We start from the raw sequence: 19,600 nt of genomic DNA on the forward strand, positions 1-19,600 counted from the left end.
AACATTTGGAAGGTAGAATGATTAAAAAGCACGAGTTTGCTGGGGCAACTGCAGAGAGTTGCATTGAAGAACTCACAAATAGTAGGAGTGCCCAGCAGTTGTCCAAACATTGTACACTGAAGGACTGTGGCTCAGGGTATTACTAATTTGACCTATGGATGGGTTTCCCTTATCTACGAAATACCATCATCTCTGCTTTTCATTGTAAATGATTAGATTGCATAATAAAATGAATGGCTAACCAGGTCTGTATCTAATTCTTCATTCCACTGGGATTTAAGATATTTTTGGATTAGGCATATTCATTGGAGTTGCAGAGTTTGGCCTGTGGCTTCACAGTATGGTGAGATAAGTTTCTTAAGATCCTCCATATTAGAAATACTGTTGTGCAGGAAAGGTGGGTCTTTTCCATCTCTCTTTCTAATGGAGATAAGTCATCTATGGGTGCCTTTACACTTGGAAAACTTTATTTGCAATCTGATGCACACTTACCTGCATGTACGCCCCACTGAAATTCTGTGGGACTTAGACATACAGTGCAATGCTAAATATCATCTATGGTAGAGCATAGATTGTACTGATAACAAAAAGAGCTCTGGTGAGGGAAGAAAAGCCAAATACTGGGGGTTTTTTGGCTTGATTTTTGTTTACAATAATGTTTATCAGCACAGATTTGGCAGAGCCGTATATTGTTAGACATATATATTTGAAAAACTGCATCCACAAAAATGCATCCTTTAATTCATGTCCTGAAGTTGTTGAGAACGTTCTGTGTCAGTAGTGTTCAGTTGCAGCGGGGCTGACAGTGGCACTTTAGCCTTGGGACCATGTTACAGAAAGAAAAGGATAAAAATAGGGCTTGTGACACATGGTTCCCATGCTGCCAGCCAGGAACAGTATTCCAGAGCATGCGTGGAAAATATGCACATGTGCATGTGTGTGCGCACACATTTTTTCCTAATATTTTGGAATGCTAATTCCCCCCTTCCTGTTTTTATGGTTAACATGCATATCTGTTTCTTTACCTGCCTGTGTCCAGCTGACAGGAAGCAGAGAGAAGCAGCTCCGTTTCCTTGGTTCAAACTTTGATCTACAGCAACTCTGTATAATACAACTTCAAATATTTAGCAAGACACAAACAGTTTTGTGTAGATGGCCCTTCCGGAGCAAAAGTTGACTCCATTCTGTCTACTTTTTAAAAGCTGGTAGAGCTACATCTGTTGCATAGCTAATGGAAATAGGTGCATGATCTAAAATTAGGCAAGCGCTGAATATGTCCTTTCAAAATGTTAATCCTTGCATCATGTTTTATTGCCGTGGATGGCACAGTGAGGCTTGGGTGACATAATGTAAACAGCAAATAATGCAATTCAGTTGATGGAATTGAAAAGGAAATGACAGCTTTGGGACAGCAACACCTGCGTTTTTGTATTGGGGGCTAGACCCCACGTTTTGACCCAGGCTGTCCCCTGCACAGTGCGTGTTAGAAGGGAAAATATGGTTTGTGTTTGCAGTAAGAACTGTCCATCACAAAGAGATGCAAAATTTTGTTGTGTGTGCGTGTGTGCAGTTTTATTCAACTTGTTTATTTTCCTCTTGTCTGGACCTGACTTAAGTGGGTGACTAAGTACACGATACATTTGTCAGCAAACATCTGGCTTGAATAATCACCCTGAGGAATTGCAATATCTGTTTTCAAATTCAAAACAAGCAGAATGAGAAGGAGCGTGGCAACAAACGTCTGAGAAGAATGCGTCCATAAATTGCTGCAGTTTTCTTAGGCGAGAACTTAACAGTTTAACTGCTCAGTATTCTGCACTGCAGCGCAAAGGCAGCAGGAATCCAGAAACAGCTACTTGACTATTCCACAGGACTTCATCACTGGTGCAAAATGCCTTTGCTTCTGTGGTGGAAGCCAGCATTGTGCCGGACATCTGCAGTCATTGGCAACACTGAATTGTTATTGGCAGGAAAAGTCCCATGTAGGACTCGAGAAGGACCAAAGCCTCTTGCATTATCAGTCATGGTCCCCTAAGGACCCTGGAAAAGACTCCGTTCCTTCATGCTGTCATTACATTGTGCTGGTGAAAATATGTTAGGAACTGACTGCCGTGGCAGAACCAAACAGATCAGCCCCACTTGCCTTACCTGAAATTCTGATCAAGTAATTTGTACCATAGGTGTGAAAATCAGGGGCATTATCTGCCTGCTTGTCTTTGGTGGGAGACACATATCAGTTTGGGAATTGATCGCTGCCATAGGGCAAAGTGGGTTTTCAGTTCCCTGCTGCTTTTTGTGATGTAAGTAGGCCAAATATCAATAGTAGGTGATGTAATTGTGATGTAATGATGTTGTTTCAATTACTCTGGATTCCACCACAAGCTGCAAAGTGAAGTGAAGCAAGGTGATGGTGAGACCTCCAAGTTGTGCCTCAGAGTGTAAAGCTATTTTTAAAAACCTGCATGTGGATCAGTGCTATAAATCTTTATCAGAAAATGTAACTTTGCATCCTAGAACTGCTGATCACAACTCCTCCAGGCAGCAAATCAGAAGCAAGGTGTTAATGTGCAGTAATAGTTTAGGTCCTGCTACAAGCTTTTGAGTTGAGTTAGCATATATAGACCAAGACACCTGTCTAGAGCGAGACTTTGGTGAAATCTCAGGACTCCTTTTATCCTATAAGTGTAATGCTTGGCTGGATGCCCTGTTCTATGAGGTTTGCAGAAGTTGCTTTCCCGTAATAAGTTCATGCCTGCTTCCAGATAAGGCGCTGCCCAGTTATGCGTTGATATGCAAATCATTTCAAGAGGAATGAAGCTACCAAGTCCCATCCATTAGCAGGGTGAAGCTGACTGAAAAATCTGGGACACACAAAACAGTCTACTTGTAGCTTCCTTGTTTGGCTGCAGTAATGCAAATAAGCTATAAACAAGACACCAGCTCAAGCTACACACCCTCAATGGGGCATTTTGTATGTACCATCTGAGATTTCTGAGGACTTCCCAACAGGGCCAGTCCTACCATTAGCAAAATGAGGTGGCCACATCAGGAGGCAGATGCTGTTGGGTACGGTGGCAGATGTTAAGGACAGAACACGCACACCCTATCCTGACCCCCTAAACTACCCTGCTGCCCTTAGGAATAGGGGAGAGCACTGCTGCTAGTGTTGGAGTAAACGTCAGTTGACAGGCTGGTTGGCTTCTGCAGGTGGAATGGGTGGGGTGCCATCTTGTCCTTTGCCTCAGGCTGCAAAGTGTCTTGGGCTGGGCCTGCTTCCCGACAGTTCCTCCTGTAGTTGACAAAATAGGTGCCGCTGTGCTAATGAATCCCGACCCTGCCTAGATGAGCAAAAATTCTTCATTACACACTTGTATAACTATTCCCGTCCCTTCCCTTTCCATATTTTATTCTTTTAGCCATCAGTGGTAACTTTTCCTGAGAACCTTTTAACTAACAGAAACAGACATTGCCATGCCATGTTTTGGTCACAGGGGAGAGCTGAACCATTGAGCAGCTTTTCAGTCTCCTTCCATATCCATCAGGTATACTACGTAAACACATTTGGCTTGCATTACTTCTGAGGTAGGGCTGAAGGCGCCTAATGTAGTGTTTCATAAAAAGGAGCCAATGATCAAATGTCCCGTCCCCCACATCCTATCAGTCCCATGACTTCCAGTACAAAAAATACCGGCAAATCGGTCGGGGGGCTTTTATTTGGTGATCCTTTCTCAATATCTGCAATCTCCATGCAGCAATGTCTTTATTTAAAAATATGCCATCAGTGACAAAACACTTCTTGAAAACACTTCAGTGTATTGAGGCTGGGTCTCACACAGGTTTCAGAAGGTCCACCTAGTTCTTTCTAAAGAACGTACATGCAAAGTCCAGAAAGGGAGAAGCTAACACGATGCACCCATGTCTGTGCAGCTAGTCTTCCTTGCATGCTTCAGACACAGAATTGTAGTAGTGGTTTGCTTTTCAGCATCCCTCCTTTGTGCACCAGCTATTTTGTCCTGGCTAGCAAGGATAGTCTGGTGGACTCTGTGCCAGCAGCGGGGCCTCTGAGACCCTTTCCTCTAGAGCAGTCTCAGTGTTTCCCAGCAAGGCACTCCCAGATATTACTTCTGCCCCACATACCAAGCTGTATTCCCACTGAAGGCTTGTTTAAAGGAGTTTATCAGATTGAAACAAAAACTATCACTCCTTAACTTTCATTTAGCTTTAACAGCACATTTTGTGACCCCCCCTTCCTTTTTCTTTTTTCTTTTTTGCTAGCTAAGGCATTTCACAAACGTACATGGAAGGAGTGCCAATTGTGCCAGATATAATGGGCCTTGCGTGCGGCAGAAGGGCTCCCTTTGGCAGAGTTTTAGTGGTGTGCACATCAGAAGCTCTGCCTGGTGTGTAGCTTGCCAAGAGGTAGCCAGACACTAGCGCAGATTGAACTACTTAACTTGAGGTTTCCCCCCCTTCCCTGCCTCTTCCAATCCGCTGATTTGATTTGTTATATTTCGGCATCTTGTATGTCACCACTACAGAAACTACAGTCTGAACCCCTCCTCCCCTCTCTTCTCTGATGAATCAGGTGTGCCAGAACAGCAGGAGATGAGCTAAAACTGCTTCTCTTGACATCACTCTGTATATGCTGCGTGCTTATAGAATATGTATCTTAGGCTTCAGCCTAGGCACGCTATAAAATATCATTCTACAAATATGCTCACTTATCGTAAAGGAGGCCTCAGTATCAGGGGCTGGAAATAACTTGGTTGCTCAGGCTCCTTAAATTGTGATGCCCACACAACCTCCTCAGCTATTTGGATACTCTCTCTCTCCCTTGCCCCCATTTCTGTGTGAGTACCTAGGCATATTATGTTGCCTCCTAGAGATTTGAGGGTATCTTCTCCACACCAACACACGATATTGACAGCAAAGATGATGAAACTTAATCCTCCTGGTTTTCACTCTCCTGCTACCTATTTGCTTTTCCAGAGAAACAGAGACTCTTGTCATTGCTGTTTTCTGTCGAATTTTTTTCCATGAAATGTATGAACCTGTGCTGCTCAAAGTCTGTCTGAAGTGCCTTAGGTCATCTACAATAATGATACATTCTAGGAGTGTACCTTTTTATTGTCCCTATATTATGTTACCACAAAAAAGGAGTATGTGTACGTGTGGGGGAGGGGGGAGGAGAGCTTAACACTTAGCACCTGTCACAAGTTTTCTCCTTAAATTAGACTCCCTTGCATATAAAAATTTAATAGATTCCTTGCAGTTTATGTGTACGGTGCTTATGCAGAGTTCTTTCTGTTCTGCTGCCAGCTACACGGTTACTTAGAAAGTGAACCGCTCACGCTACAGCTGTTCATCGGGACTGCAGACGACCGCCTGCTGAGACCCCATGCCTTCTACCAGGTTCACCGGATCACTGGGAAGACCGTCTCCACAACCAGCCACGAAACAATACTTTCCAACACCAAAGTTTTGGAAATCCCGCTTCTTCCCGAAAACAACATGAGAGCAATGTAAGGCACACATCCTCCCAACACTTTTGGTGCTATGCATTTTCCTCCTCTGCTTTTTGTCTTCTTCTTTTCCCTCCTCTCCCCCTTTTTTTAAACTGAGCGCCAACTGTATGTAACTTACCCGCCCCTGGTACAGAATCCTGTATAATATCTTTCTCATTTGGAAAATTCCCCTAGCTTTTGTATGCGTTCTTTGCTCAGCAACATTTTAATGCCTCAGTTAAAATTTACAAATATTTATTTAGGACAACTGATTGGTTGAAACTCTAGATAGAAAGCGACAATGTGCTTCTTTGCCATTTAAAATCTGAATATCAGTTACAGTGCCTCAAATATTTCCAGCCTCGGCTCCCGCTTTTAAGTTCCTAACACACCACCACCTTATTCCTGCAGGCTATTCTGCAATAAAGGACCTATTTGAATCTTTCCTACGAAGAAGAAAATAGGAGTGTGTTTGTGTATGTATGTATTTAGGAAAAAATTAGTCCAGGTCCTTTCTGAGGTTGCAGCTAAATGAGGCAAAAGGTTGGGTAAGTTTTTTTTTTCAACTTCTTAATTTTAATTTTCAAAACAAAGGGAGCCACAGGAGGCTGAAAACTAGAGCAAAGAATGGTTGTACATAGGAGAGAAACGTGGACGAGCTCATTCACGGTTCTTGAAACAATCTGCAAACTGAAATGCAGCTACCCATCAAAATTCACACGTTTCTGAATTTTGCACTGTGATTGTCCAACCAAAAATAGGTACGAAATGCATTGCTTAGGGGAAGATGTAAGTAACCAACCATACCAACAGATTGTGGGGGAAGAAAAATTGCTGAATATGAAATATATATATAGCCAGTTCCCCACCTCCAATAGGGATGGACAAACTTGTCAATTTCATTTTCTCATTTTTTTCAGTCTTAAATGCAATTTGTCATATTTCTGGATTAGTTCGAAGTGTTTTTTAAGTCCTTATTTAAATCTGTCATCATTTTAGTGTACATCTGCCCAAATTATTCTTATGTAGTGTTACCTAATATACACATGTTGTTAACAATTTTACCTACCACAATGTACTTTTGCATGTTGTTTTCGTGAATGCTTGCATTTTTATGCACACTTTGCCTTCACAGGAAAAAAAAAGGTAGTTAGCAGAGGAAATGATTTTGAGCGGGGAAAATGATAGGAGGGCAAATAATTGTGCCTCCTGCCAGTCCTTCATTGAAGATTGTAGCCTTTGCAGCTGTTTTTGGTAGTTTAAAAAAGTTGCAGAAAACATGCACACAACTTCATGGCATGTATGATTTCAACCTGAAGCATTTGAACCAGGGATAGCCAATGTAGTGCCTTCCAGATATTGGGGTCTACAACTCCTGCAAGCTGTAGCCAACATGGTCAGTGGTCAGGGATGATGACCTTAGTAGATAACAACAACACTTTGTACTGCTTTTGTTGTAAAGAACTATTGTTCTGTCCACCCAAACTGTCAGGCTTAGAGCAGCTGGCCAAAGTAGGGTTTGTATCCGGTATCATGTCATCCCAGGTTAATTTACACTCGCTTAATTTATGCGAGGTTCTTGTGTAAAAGATTGAGCCCTAATTCACTGTGGCTACAATCCTGTGTGTGCTTACCTGGGAATGTTGGATACAATGGAACTTAGTTCTTTCTTAATATACATGGGATTGCACTTTGACAGTTTGAAGCAAAAGGCCGACTTGTATGTGCAATGCCAAGCCTTTCCTTTGGAGAGTCACACACAAGATAATATGGGATCTCTCTTCTTTTTTGAGCAATCCAACTAAGTGAACATGGAGATAAAGAACTCTCTCTCTCTCTCTCTCTCTCTCTTTCTCTCTCTTCTCCCTCACTGTGCTCCTGCAAGATATCAGACCCTATAATTACAATGATGATTTGATTACCCAGATCTCAGTTAACCTGAAACACTTAGGTCTTGCTATATCAATCTACGTAATCTAGCCCTGTGTCAGTTTAATTATGTGTAAATACCACAGCTGTTTACTTGAATGCCGAGACTAATCAAATGTTTTTGGTGTCTGCCAAGCCATTTAGATCAATGAGGCAATGCTACACATATATTTATTGTAAGATCTTTCTCAGAAATTGGATTTATTCCACTGAGACCTGGAAAGAGAGGCTTTGACTGTGAAGCTCCATGATTGGAGAGTTTAATTTGCTGGGGTCTGCCTTTATTAACCTGCCCCCCCCCCAATATTATATTACATTTAAAAAGAGGGTTTCATGGATACATATATGGCAGGAAAAACCTCAATCCTATGTGGGACACTCAATAGCTGAGTAGAATTAGCAAAAAATAAATAAATTGGTATTTCCCTTGCTGTTTTGCCTTGTGCAAGCATACAGTAAAAGTTTATTACAATATATCAGGGATATAGGATTGTTCTAATGGACTTTAGAATGGTACGTGTTTTAGGTCGCGTCCCAGTCATTTTTGGGCTTTGTAAGGGTTTTATCAATACTGTGCTGCATCCAGCAAAAGAGGGCCAATGCCAGCTTCCTTGCATGGTCTTGAGCTGTGTAACGTCTCTGGTTTGCTTGCAACACAGGAACAACATTGGGGATTATGATGTCTGGCCCTGTGTCTAATTGGACATACTTGCCTGCCACCACAGCAGCTCATCTCATAGAATTCTCCCCACCCACCCACCGAAAACCAAGACAGAGACAGCTCTGACCATTTTTTGATATTTTATAGCAGGAGAGTTGTGCCAAATTCTAGTTGAAAATGTATGTGGAAACTGGCTTTCTTCCACTGAAGTCGGTGGCATGCAATCAATTTATACAAATGGAGCATATGGCCAGCCCTCTTCCCAGTTTACTGAAGTAAATTTACTCCTTTCTTGTCTTTGGCAAGCACGTAGCATATTAGTCTTCCCCATAACTCGCGTCATAATGACAAACATAATGGGGGTTTGTTTATGCAGATTGCGTGCTCCTTTTCTTGGTGCTGAAACTAAACAAAAGGGAGCAAGTTTTACCTGTTAAATTTATAGTAGTAGTAGTAGTAGTAGTAAGGGCTGGTTGAGATATAAAGCCAAACTATTGGTTTGCATAATGACAGCAAGCCTTCAGGAAGCCTTGGGGCCCATGCACCCCTTCTTCATCTTCGGAGCCAGATACTTCCCTCCTTCTTTCCTAGTCTGAGGCAAACCATAGTTTGTTGTTTCATCCAAACCCTCAAAACCAGGGCTGGAAGCCAAGTTCAAACTATGGTTGTCTATCTTGGATTGGAAGACAAACACCCCCAAACCAGGAAAGAAATTGTTGTAAAGGGGAGGTGGAAATGTGCAACGTGGAGCATCTAGAAGACTAATTTTCATGGCATCTAATAATATTCTGTCTGAATCAGCCCAAAGCCCCAGAGATAGAAAGATAATAAAAGAGGTGAAGTTGCTCTAATTTTACAAACTTATTTTATATCCTCCATTATAATAAAGACTGGTTGAGTGGATCTCTGAGCCAGAGTCTATAAATTTTCATGACAGTATTATATCCATAGTTATAATAAATTTTAATCAAACATTCCACTCAAGGTTTTTGTGTGTGTGTGTCTTTGACATTCACAAGTCCTGCTTATGTCTGTGAGCTGAGAACCTCACACTTAATATGGGCTTAACAATGGGATCAGGGTGAAGAAAAGCTATTCCCGTTATTGTACTTTGCATTTAAGTCCTAATTCTGCAAATCATGTTTACAGTGAGGAAGAAAAATACTAACATACTCAGTGTAAAGCAAATGTCTAACTCAGGGATCCAAGTTTCAACATTAAGTCCCATTCATTTCCCTTAGTATTTTTTGCTGAAGATGATACTCCAGAGTAAATGATGCTGGAGATTTTTCATCACCTCCCCCACCCCCAAGATTTCATTTCTTTAAGGTTTTCTTCAAAGCAAGATTGCTGTTAGATGACTCTTCAAAAATGTAGTACATTTACCTGTCAAGGGGTCCATTAGTACCATGTGATGTGAGTGTTGTCGGCTCTTCATTCTGATATTCCTGCTCTTCCCACCTTTCTCTTCTCCTTTTTTTCATTCTTGCCATTTTCCTTCTAGGAAAATCCCTTGGAATTACGACTTCTGTTCTTAGATTCCATGGATTTTGAAATTATATCCAGTTGGGAGCTAGTGCTTCCTCGGAGCCAGGGATGGGGCAGTCAGGCACTCTGGAGAACCCCTGTAGAGGCAGGAGGGTGATGGTGGGTGGGGAGAGCAAGTGGAGGGCTGTGGCAAGTGGGGAAGGGGCTGATCAACTGCTGTGACCACCACCTGAGGCAATTAACTCAGTTTAACTAATGCAGCGGTCACCAACCTTTTAAAACTCATGTCTGAGAGAGTGCTGTGGGTGCCAGTCACAACATGGCTGCCATGGGGACATGGCATAACACAAAGTTAGAGTGCTGTCATGGTGAAGCTTTTCCCATAATTGTATCTCCATACTAGAAAAGGCTTAAACTGTTGAATTGCTGCCTGCCGTACAGCTGCTAAAGGCTCAGTAACCCTGTTTTCCCCTAGTGCCAATCCTAAACTAGAACCTAGGCTGCCATCCCATACTCACTTACCTAGGAGAAAGCCCCATTAAATACAAAGAGACTTACTTCTAAGTAGACATGTATGCCACTGTACTTTAAGTTAAGTATATAGTGAATTCTTAAGGGGTGCCTGAACACAGCAGAAGTCATGACTGAGCCTCTTTGCAAAGTTTCCACATTTTGCATTTGCCATTTTTGGGAGAAGCAATGGCTGTTTATAGTGGTACGATACTGCTTCAAAGCTGTAGTTCAGATGGGGCCTTAGAAAGGGAACAGCACATTTTGCTGCATAACTTTCTACCTAGAGGCTTCATTTTTCAAAATGAGAGCTCAGACTCTGGGATTCCTACCTAATGGACAGCTTTTGGACTCGCTTGCTGGTACATATCTGTTTAGTGGTTTGGGAGCCTTTCCATGAAAAGGCTCTATCAGCTGCTGGTTTAAACATCTTTATAATCAATAGGAGTTTCCTATTTTCACCTGAGAAATGTTGGTAGGGATAGAATAGGACATTCCTATTTTCACTGGAGAAATGTTGGAGAGGATGTAACATTTCTTTTTCAAAATGGCACCTGGTTTAAACTTTATCCATAAATCTTAATCCTGAAGCTGTTTTTCTTTTCTTTTCTTACCCAATTGCTCAAAATTCCTCTACCCTTAAATAATTTTCAACATAACGGCCCTCCACTGGTGTCAGAGCAAGGAGTTACAGCATTAAGAGAACCATTCAGTAATAAATATTCGTGGAATGAAGTTTCAAAAACATCTCAGGATTCTTAACTGCAGTGCTAGGACAGTATATTCCTGTTTGTCAGAGAAATGCCAGGAAGATTAATGATGTGGGTCCAACCCTGTTAACATCGATCATAGGGTTTTTGTTAGTCCCAGGAGCTGGAGCCAAAACCCCCAGATTTCCACTGAGTTACTTCCAGGAGGTGAATGGAAGTGGGAAAAGAGCCCCATGATCCTTGCTGTTATATCCAAATGTCCCATAAAAGGGAAGGGATATCAGGTAGCAAGCTGCCATGTGGAGAATTAGCAAGCAGTACTAAAATAAGAGTGGGTCCAGCGGGCAACTCATGTTAGCTCCTTTCCAGAGGCAGCACTCTTGATAGTTTGGATAATTGATTTCTGGATTGATCCAAGGATGGATTAAGCTATTGGGTAAGGACTTCCCGAGGGATTTTAATTCTGTGAATGGGAGCTATGTAGTACTTTTTCCTCAGTGAGACTATAATTCCCCTCCTGCCCCTCAATAAAATAAAATAAAATGTTGTTCTGGAAGCTTATGAAGACTGGTTTAAAAGTTTTATTTTTATTTGTTTATTTTGGGACAGCATTGACTGTGCTGGAATACTGAAACTCAGAAATTCAGATATAGAGCTGAGGAAAGGAGAAACTGACATTGGAAGGAAGAATACACGGGTTCGATTGGTCTTCCGCGTTCATATCCCCCAACCTAATGGGAGAACCCTTTCTCTACAAGTGGCATCTAACCCAATTGAGTGCTGTGAGTATTCTCTCTCTCTCTCTCTCTCTCTCTCTCTCTCTCTCTCTCTGTGTGTGTGTGTTCATGAGCACGCTCATCATCAATGTGTTCTGCTTTGTCTGTTCCATCCTTAAAATTCAGCCAGGACAAAGCATATTTCAGCCATTGCATCACTGAAACCAAAATTAAAATTATTTCCAGCAGAAATTGGCATATCTTGATTTAGGTAGGCTTGCTAGAAGGATCATGGTTTGAATATCAGGACAAAATCCTTCAGACTTCTGTGTATGTGTTTGTGTATTTGATTTATAATAACGGTGCTTATTTCTCAATCTCATCAGCTCAAAGATCTGCTCAGGAGCTGCCTTTGGTAGAGAAGCAAAGTGCTGATAGCTATCATGTGATGGGTGGAAAGAAAATGATACTGAATGGACACAACTTTCTTCAAGACTCCAAAGTCATATTTGTGGAGAAAGCTCCAGGTATTTAAAACACTGGTCCTACAGATGAGTGCAGATCTGTGTTTGTGTGTTGCTGGTTGTATGTCATGACAAGTTAAAGTTACATGGGCCCCTATCCATTATTTTTTTAAATGCAGACAGTTTTAGAGGTATGGAACCTGCAACCCACTGGACGTGGCCTGATGCCTGGCTCCTATCAGCTGCAGCCAAGCAGCCAGTGCTCAGGGATAATAGTTCTTAGTCCAACACCTCTAGGGTCACAGGTATCACACTACTGTTTTAGAGGCTTCCATAAGCGACACTAATAGCCTGAACCTAAACAAATTTGGAAGTAAGCCCCACTGACTTCAATGTGAAAGCCTAAAAATGCTATCCTTTCTTAAATGCATTTAAAAAACCTAGTGAAAGAAGCAGACATGTGTTTGCCACTAATACGCACACATCAGGAAACCTTGGCCAATCTCTCCCAACAGGATGTGTACCTATACAGAGCATGCTTTTGGAGATTCATCTTCTCTGCTTCCATAATTTACATATCAGGGAAAGCACTCTGTGTTTGCATCTAAATGAACACTTGAATCCAAAGGGGCACTGGAAGAAGGAGTTGTGCTACCTTGTCCCTTGCAACTGGCTCATGGAAGGATTTGGAAATCCTTCTCTTCCATTATGGACCACCCTATTAATGAGGAGAGGCATTTTTTAGGGGAACTGATGAGGAAGGAGGAGATAGATTCGCCAGCATCTGCCCAGCCCCTTGTTCACTGTGTGAATTCCAAAGTCTTAGATGTGTGAGCCTGTTGGAAACAAAAAAACAACTGCGTCCTCTAGGACTTTAAAGACCGCAACTGCATCCACACAGCAGTTTATTCCATTTCCCCCAACATTTCCCTTACTGTTAATTTCCGTGTATTAAATTTCAGCTTTCACACAATGTAGAAACTACTTCCGGAACTTTAGTGAAAGATAGCTCAAGCTTCATGCTTGTCTCTGCATCGTTTGAAAAAAAAAAATCCTATAAGCAAATAACACTGGAGTGAGCACTTTGTTTAAAAACTGAAATGAATTAAAACTTAAACATAATTAAATGGATATTTGGTGCTTCTGTGGGAGGTGGGGGGGATTGGGGAGGGAAGAAAGTTGCAATTTTTGGCATCAGGTTTGTATCCATTTATTCTCTTGTGTAGAGATGGACCTGCTTGTCCTATATAAACAAATCATTGTTTCATGTAATGGCATGTGTGGTATTGCAGGGTGTATAGAGAAATAAGCCCCTGCCTATTCTGATTAGATCCTGTAATACTCTTCTTACCAGTGCAGTTAGGAAGTAGGGTTTGCACTATGGTTACCTGCAGAAGCTAGTGATGTATGAAGGAGAAATTCAGATACCACTTGTTGATCTCCCGTGCTATATCTGCTTTGGCCCTTAGCCTATATTGTTAAAACATTATAATAACCTTCTACTGATGAAACCTTTCTCAATGATGGGCACCAGTGCAAATGATGTAATTGCACATAATGTTTATAACAATTGCTGGACAGAGCTCTACAATCTGTAAAGGAGCTTCTGATGGTGTGTGGCTGATTTTATTATGTCCTAGTCAGAGGGAGTGTTCTAGTTTCTTTCACAGATGATTTATTTCAATTCCCATTTTTTAAAATGAGGATTTGGGGTTTCTTGCCTGCTGCCTGCTGATCATTTATGTTTCTCATTTCATCCCCCCCCCCTCATTATTTTAATAATTAGTTGGCAAGGCGCACTACTGACAGCAAGCAAGCATTGAAAAACATTTCTTGTGGCGCACTGGGGAATTACATTCTCATTGTTGTAGTAAATGTAAGGGGTGTGCGAAGCTTTGTAAATTTAAGTAGGTGCTCATCTAGGAAGACCAGCGCTGATCAAAACATGTCTGACAGCCGTGCGAAGACCAGGAACGAAATAAAACATATTACCATTGAAGAAGCCCACTTTTGTTGTCTGTCCTTTTATAACCTGAACTTCCTCTTCCTCTTCTGAGGTGTTGTAGAGTCCACTCTATATTAAGCTGCAAATGGCTGAGGGGATGAGGGAACATCTTTCTGGATCTGCCATTTTATTTCAAACCACTGGTGGGACCGGGGGTTAAGTAAATATAATTCAGAGTAAACCCGAGATCACAAGTGAGGCTAGAATAGATAGGGAGCTGAGCGCTGAAGGCAGGGTCAGTGAAGGCGAGAGCAAAGGAGGAGGAGCTTTCCTTTTTAAATGCCTTCTTGTTTTAGAAAAGGTTTCCGTGGTGCTGGCACAAACGAGACATTCCACAGCTGCTTGCTGAAACCCCCTGAACTTTAAGCTGTCTCCTGAAATTCTCCCGCACTTAACGTCTCCCAGCCATTCAAACGGAGGCTTTGATGGTCATGGCCGTTTAACCCTCGACATTCACCGCGTTCCAAAGAGATTGCCGTTTCACTCTGCAATCTTCTGACTGTCCCTAACAGCATAATGTGCTTTTGCTGAGTAAGGCAGTCTCCGGCAACTGTCGCATCCAACTGCAGTACAGTTACCGAGATGCAAACTGACCGGGTCAGTCAAATGCCCTCTCATAGACTCCCTTGCTGTCTTCCATGTGATCAAAGCTGGGAGAAGTGAATAAAATACATAAAGTGGGTGCCTTCAAACTAGGAATCCAGTGGAGTGGGTTGCATGGAGAAGAGCAGAAAGGGAGAGCTTTAGGTGTGACCTATTTTAGAATTGGCCATTAAATTCTGGATTCTGTGATTTCTTTGCCATCATGCCTCTTGGGAGAATGTACTCAACATGTCTTTGAGCTTGTGCAATACATATATTTAACTTGGCCAGAATAGTTAGTGTTAACTTTTAAGACGTTGACATCTTTTGGAAGATTTGTCCTATGAAGAACTGCATTATTGCTCTTGAAACTCTCTCTCCGCTGAATGCTGTGAAAGAGATCTCTCATAATAAAATAGTGAGATAAATCGTGTCCTCCCTTAAAAGAGAGCACATGTTGTGATGAGACCTGGAGACTGACCTCCTGGTTGTGGGTAGGTTAATTGGATAGCCACAACACCCGATTGGTAGGTCCCTCATTGCTGGGTTTAATCTGGCCAATGGGGTGCAGTCTAAACGAATTGAGGGACCTATATATACCTATGCACATGACCCAAAGCTTCCTCTTTCGGCTTGTGCATCGGAACACCCACCCACCTCACTCTACTTTTAGGGCATTTTTGCGATTGACCTTGCTATGCCGTCGTGTGTCATCTGTCGTTGGAACAGGGGCACGGCAGGAATTTTCCCCACTTGGCTGATTGGCTGTTGCCATTTGGGTTTTGCCTGCCGCGTAGCAAGGCACTGGTTCATGTGATAGGGATGGGAGAATGGTCTCGCCATCCCTATGTGAAGGGTATTCCGTTAAAGGACTCAACTAGGTTTGGTCAACCCCTGAGAAGGGGGTTGTGCCCGTGCCTGAGTCCAGGGGAGCATCTGGGGTGTGAACAGAGTCTGTTCCTGGGCTTTTCACCTACCTCAGGTATTCACCCTTGGCTTACCTATGCTGGTGCCCTGTGTCAGCGCAAGGGTGCAGGCAGCTAGTCGAACCACTCACTTTTCTGTAATCAATAAAGTTGTGGCCTAAATTCTGCCAAAAACCAAAACTAAAATTTGAGTCAAATGTGTGTTTATTTAGGGGGAAGGTCTCTGGGTCTGAACACGCAGATTGAAAAACAGTACAAAACTACACTTTCTGTGCAATCATAAGTTGGTGGCAGTCAAAGTAAGTACTGAACTATTAGGACATTTTGAATTCAAGATTAAAGCTTTAAAATGGAGCTGGCATCCTTTCTTTTTTTAAAAAAATGAAAACCTGTGACTGGGTGTTTTGGATACACTTTAATGTTGATTTTCATTGTGAAAAAATATAGCTGGATGCGCAAAACAGTAAACTGTTGACAGAAAAATAAACATTGGAAGCAGACCAGGAGAAAAGAATCCAGGCAGTTTTAAGAGAACACACTACAATAAAAACATGTGATCTGAAGTCCACGTAAGGGGGAACTGGGGCTTCCCATTCTGACCAGGAGCATAAGAACTTGCTATCAGGCAATGTAGTGGCTGGCTATAATGTTACTAGCATTGCAATTGTATGCATTTCTACACAAGATTGGGTTTCAGTAGGACTTACTCTCTGGTAAGTGTGTATAGGATTGCCGTCTAAAGGAAGTATTAGATTTTAATGCATGCCTTTTAACACTGTAAATGGTTGACAACTCTATGCGTAGTGAGCAATTTCTTCTTTTACCAGTGTATCTGATGGCATGGCTAATGGCAATGCAATATTATATTGTTGCATTCCACCCCTATCTACAAGCCGCGTATGGTGCCAGGGGGTTCCAGGTTTCCTCGGAACGAAGGACAGCAGAGATTGTGGTGTCTTTATGATATATGGTTTATTTACACACATACACAACTTGAGCCTACAATGGAGGGCCTCAGAGCATTCACACTCCAAGAGGGTCTTGCTTCTCCCATAGCCACAGCCTTGGATTCCAGCAGAAATCAGGCAATGGCTCTGTCTCTCAGCTGCCGAGCCTTCAGCCAACTTCTTGATCACATAACTCAAACTCACACTCCCAACTCTGGCCTTTGTCTTTCTAACTACCAGCAAGTTGGGGGAAGAGGACAGGCTCATTTGCTATCTGACACAGAACCGCTTCCTTTGTTACCTTAATGGCTCATGTTTAGAGGGCCATTATCTCACCCGGAAGCTAGCAGGGCTTATTCCAGGACCTGAATCTGTGCTGGATTCAGGAATGAGAAGGGGACTCGGGCATACAACCTACCTCTCTCAAACTCATAACGCTATATCATAGAATGTATCTATATATCTGTATATTATTTTGACATTCTGCACTAAGTTACCAGAATTGTGATCCATCCCTAAGGACAACTCAAAGGCTATAATAAGGTCTATGATAATTAATGTGATCTAGAAATATAATAGCATTTGCTTATGCAAAGCATTCCAATATATTAATTCACTGAATGTTGTGAACTCTGCCTCCCTATAAGGGCTAGCTTTCAGTTGCTAGGATCTGGAGAAATAGCATTGTCCTTGCATGGGAAAGGCGGGAGAAGAGGCACTGTTGGACTATCTTAACAATGACTCATATAAAAGGGAAGCCCTGAAGAATCCGTTCTTGAACTTCAAGCCAGAAGCAGAGCTGTGGTCTCAACTTAACTCCCTCTTCAATGCTTTTTAAAAAAGAAGTATGAGAAGATTTATAAGACGTTAGCCTCACCTACAGTGCTCTGTGTCTGTGTTTCTTAATGCTGAAAGGAAAAGCTAGGTGGGAGGATATTATTAGCTGCTTAACATACTTATCTAAAAAGCTTGTTGGGGGAGAAACATTGTGCAAAGACCTCTTCTGAAAGCAGAGTTATTTTTTATGCAGTAGTGAGAGCTGGGATTGGGGTTGCTCTCCTTTCAAGAGCCATAGCATGCTGTCTTCAGAAGTGTACTGTAATTTCCTCAGGCATTTTATAAGGCTGTTTTTTAAAAAATAAAGTGTTGAAGTAAGCCCTTACTTCAGGGGCTTTTTTGTCAATAAATTATTGCTTGCACATCCAGCTATATTTTCCAGAAGTGAAAGTCAATATTAAATGTGTGTCCAAGACACTCAGTCACACAGTTATTAAAAAAGAAGAAGATGCCAGCTATATTTTACAGGTTCAGCCTTCTTAAATTCAAGATTTCCTTGTAGCAGTGAGTCCAGTACTTCCTTTGGCTGCTGCAAACTCCTCTTTGCACAGAAAGAGTTGTGGTTTGGGACCATCTTTCAATTTATCTTGCTTTTTAAATTTAGGTTAGCATTCAATAAAGCGATTTTGAGAAGCAGTAATAAGATTCCTTTTTTGTGAGAAATCTTCAGCGTCTTCAGAGTTAACATTAACTATACTGGCCAAGGCGTGTGCGCGGCATGAGCTCAAAGGAATGTTGACTACATTCTTCCTGAAGTCTGTGACGTGTGTTTAAAGCAATGGCAGAATTCATAATTCAGCACTAAAATAATTTGGTAAGATGCTTTGTCAAATGTATAAACTTTAGTTTGCTCATAGGTAACCCTGTCAATCCAATTTATGGAATCATAGTTGAGAAAAATGGCAGACATCGTTTCAAAAGCCATCTCAGGGATGCCTGAGGGATGCCTTTTGAGAATCAAGTTTCCTATGATGGTCAAGGCCTATCTAGGGCTCACCTGTGTGGTATCCGTGAACATACATGCAGCTGCAGAGTTCTTCCCTGGCACCCAATAAATCTTCTTCCTGCTTAGACTTCCAAGAAGCATTCTATTGTAGCCAATATAATTGGTTTGAGTGTACAATTGGTGTGTGCAGTGCCCAGGACAGTTAATCCAGTTTGCAGATGTGCCAGCAGACCCCCCAAAAAGGCTGGAGATCCCTGGCTTTATAACATCCCAGTTTAAGCATTTCCATGTTTGTTCAGGGTATCTTCAAGATGATCTGACACAATCAGTGCGTACACCATTAAAGACGTGATAAGCTTGGAATTGCTTGGCTCACCTTTTGTTGCACGCAATGTGATGGGTAAAGGATGGTTCATCACAGCGGTAGAACACATTGCACTAATCAAGTGACGTCTATAATCACATGCACAATTATATTAATTTGCCTTCAGGATCGATTCATAAGTTTCTCACAAACAGACATTTTGTTAAATAATGTTTTATTTGGAAGAAGCACCAATTTCATTTCTTCCTTGCTCTTCCATATGAGTTTTTGATGGGATATGAGTTAATTTTGTTGTTGTTTTCTTAATTTTTGGGGGGGTTAGGAATACTGCCGGGGGAAAGATCTGTATTGAGAATCATATTCCTGGTAGTTTCCCATGGAGAATATGTTTCTACATTTGCTTTTAGCAAGCAACATAGCCTGCTTTATATTTTCTGGAAGCGTTTGTATTTAATCCCATGAGTTGTCATAGAAAAGCAGGGTAGTTAGGTGCAGGAAGGTTGCCACTTCTATATTATATTCCTAGAATGCGGAAGGCTTTAATGCATCTTTTAATGTATGGAATAAGAAGTCGTCACTGAGTTTGGGCAGTTTAGACTATTCACATAGCCCTGTAGTTTAGCTGAATTATATCACTTGTATTTTTAAAAGAATTGTCCAGGGGGGTCAGGAGATTCTTCAGGAAAAAGATTACTAGAAGTGGGGCAGGAATTGGTCCTGAAACAGACACGTCCCTCAGATACTTGAAGGATGTGAGCTCTGCTTCTGTAGACATTTCGTTTTGCACAGCAGCATTTGAAGGCTCAAGGTTTGGCGTCTGTTCCGATGAGATGAGACGTGGAGACTAGTGAGCAGACTTTTGGCTGAACTCCATTTGGTAAAAGATCTTACATTCTCCGAGATCTTTCCATTGGTCTTTCCATTGCCAGCAGCAGTCGCAGTTTGAGGGGCAAGTGGCCAGAAAAGGGTCAAGTTTCAGATTGCAGTTCACGTAATAAACTTAAGTGGGAGAATATCCCTCGGTCACATGCCTTCTGCATAATGTTGTTT

At 41.9% G+C, this 19,600-nt stretch overlaps 1 protein-coding gene across 3 annotated transcripts in view; it reads left to right on the top strand.

The window, feature by feature from the left end:
- NFATC1 (nuclear factor of activated T cells 1) overlaps positions 1 to 19,600 on the top strand; it is a 134,981-nt gene that overhangs the window by 54,957 nt on the left and 60,424 nt on the right. For all 3 annotated transcript variants that reach the window (XM_081873380.1, XM_081873379.1, XM_081873381.1), the window contains exons 4-6: positions 5,320 to 5,522; positions 11,412 to 11,584; positions 11,905 to 12,045. In XM_081873380.1, coding sequence (XP_081729506.1) covers positions 5,320 to 5,522; positions 11,412 to 11,584; positions 11,905 to 12,045 — 517 coding nt within the window. The remainder of the gene's footprint in view (positions 1 to 5,319; positions 5,523 to 11,411; positions 11,585 to 11,904; positions 12,046 to 19,600) is intronic.

This window comes from Podarcis erhardii, assembly GCF_964252035.2.
Source record: "Podarcis erhardii genome assembly, chromosome: 8".
Lineage (NCBI taxonomy): Eukaryota > Metazoa > Chordata > Lepidosauria > Squamata > Lacertidae > Podarcis > Podarcis erhardii.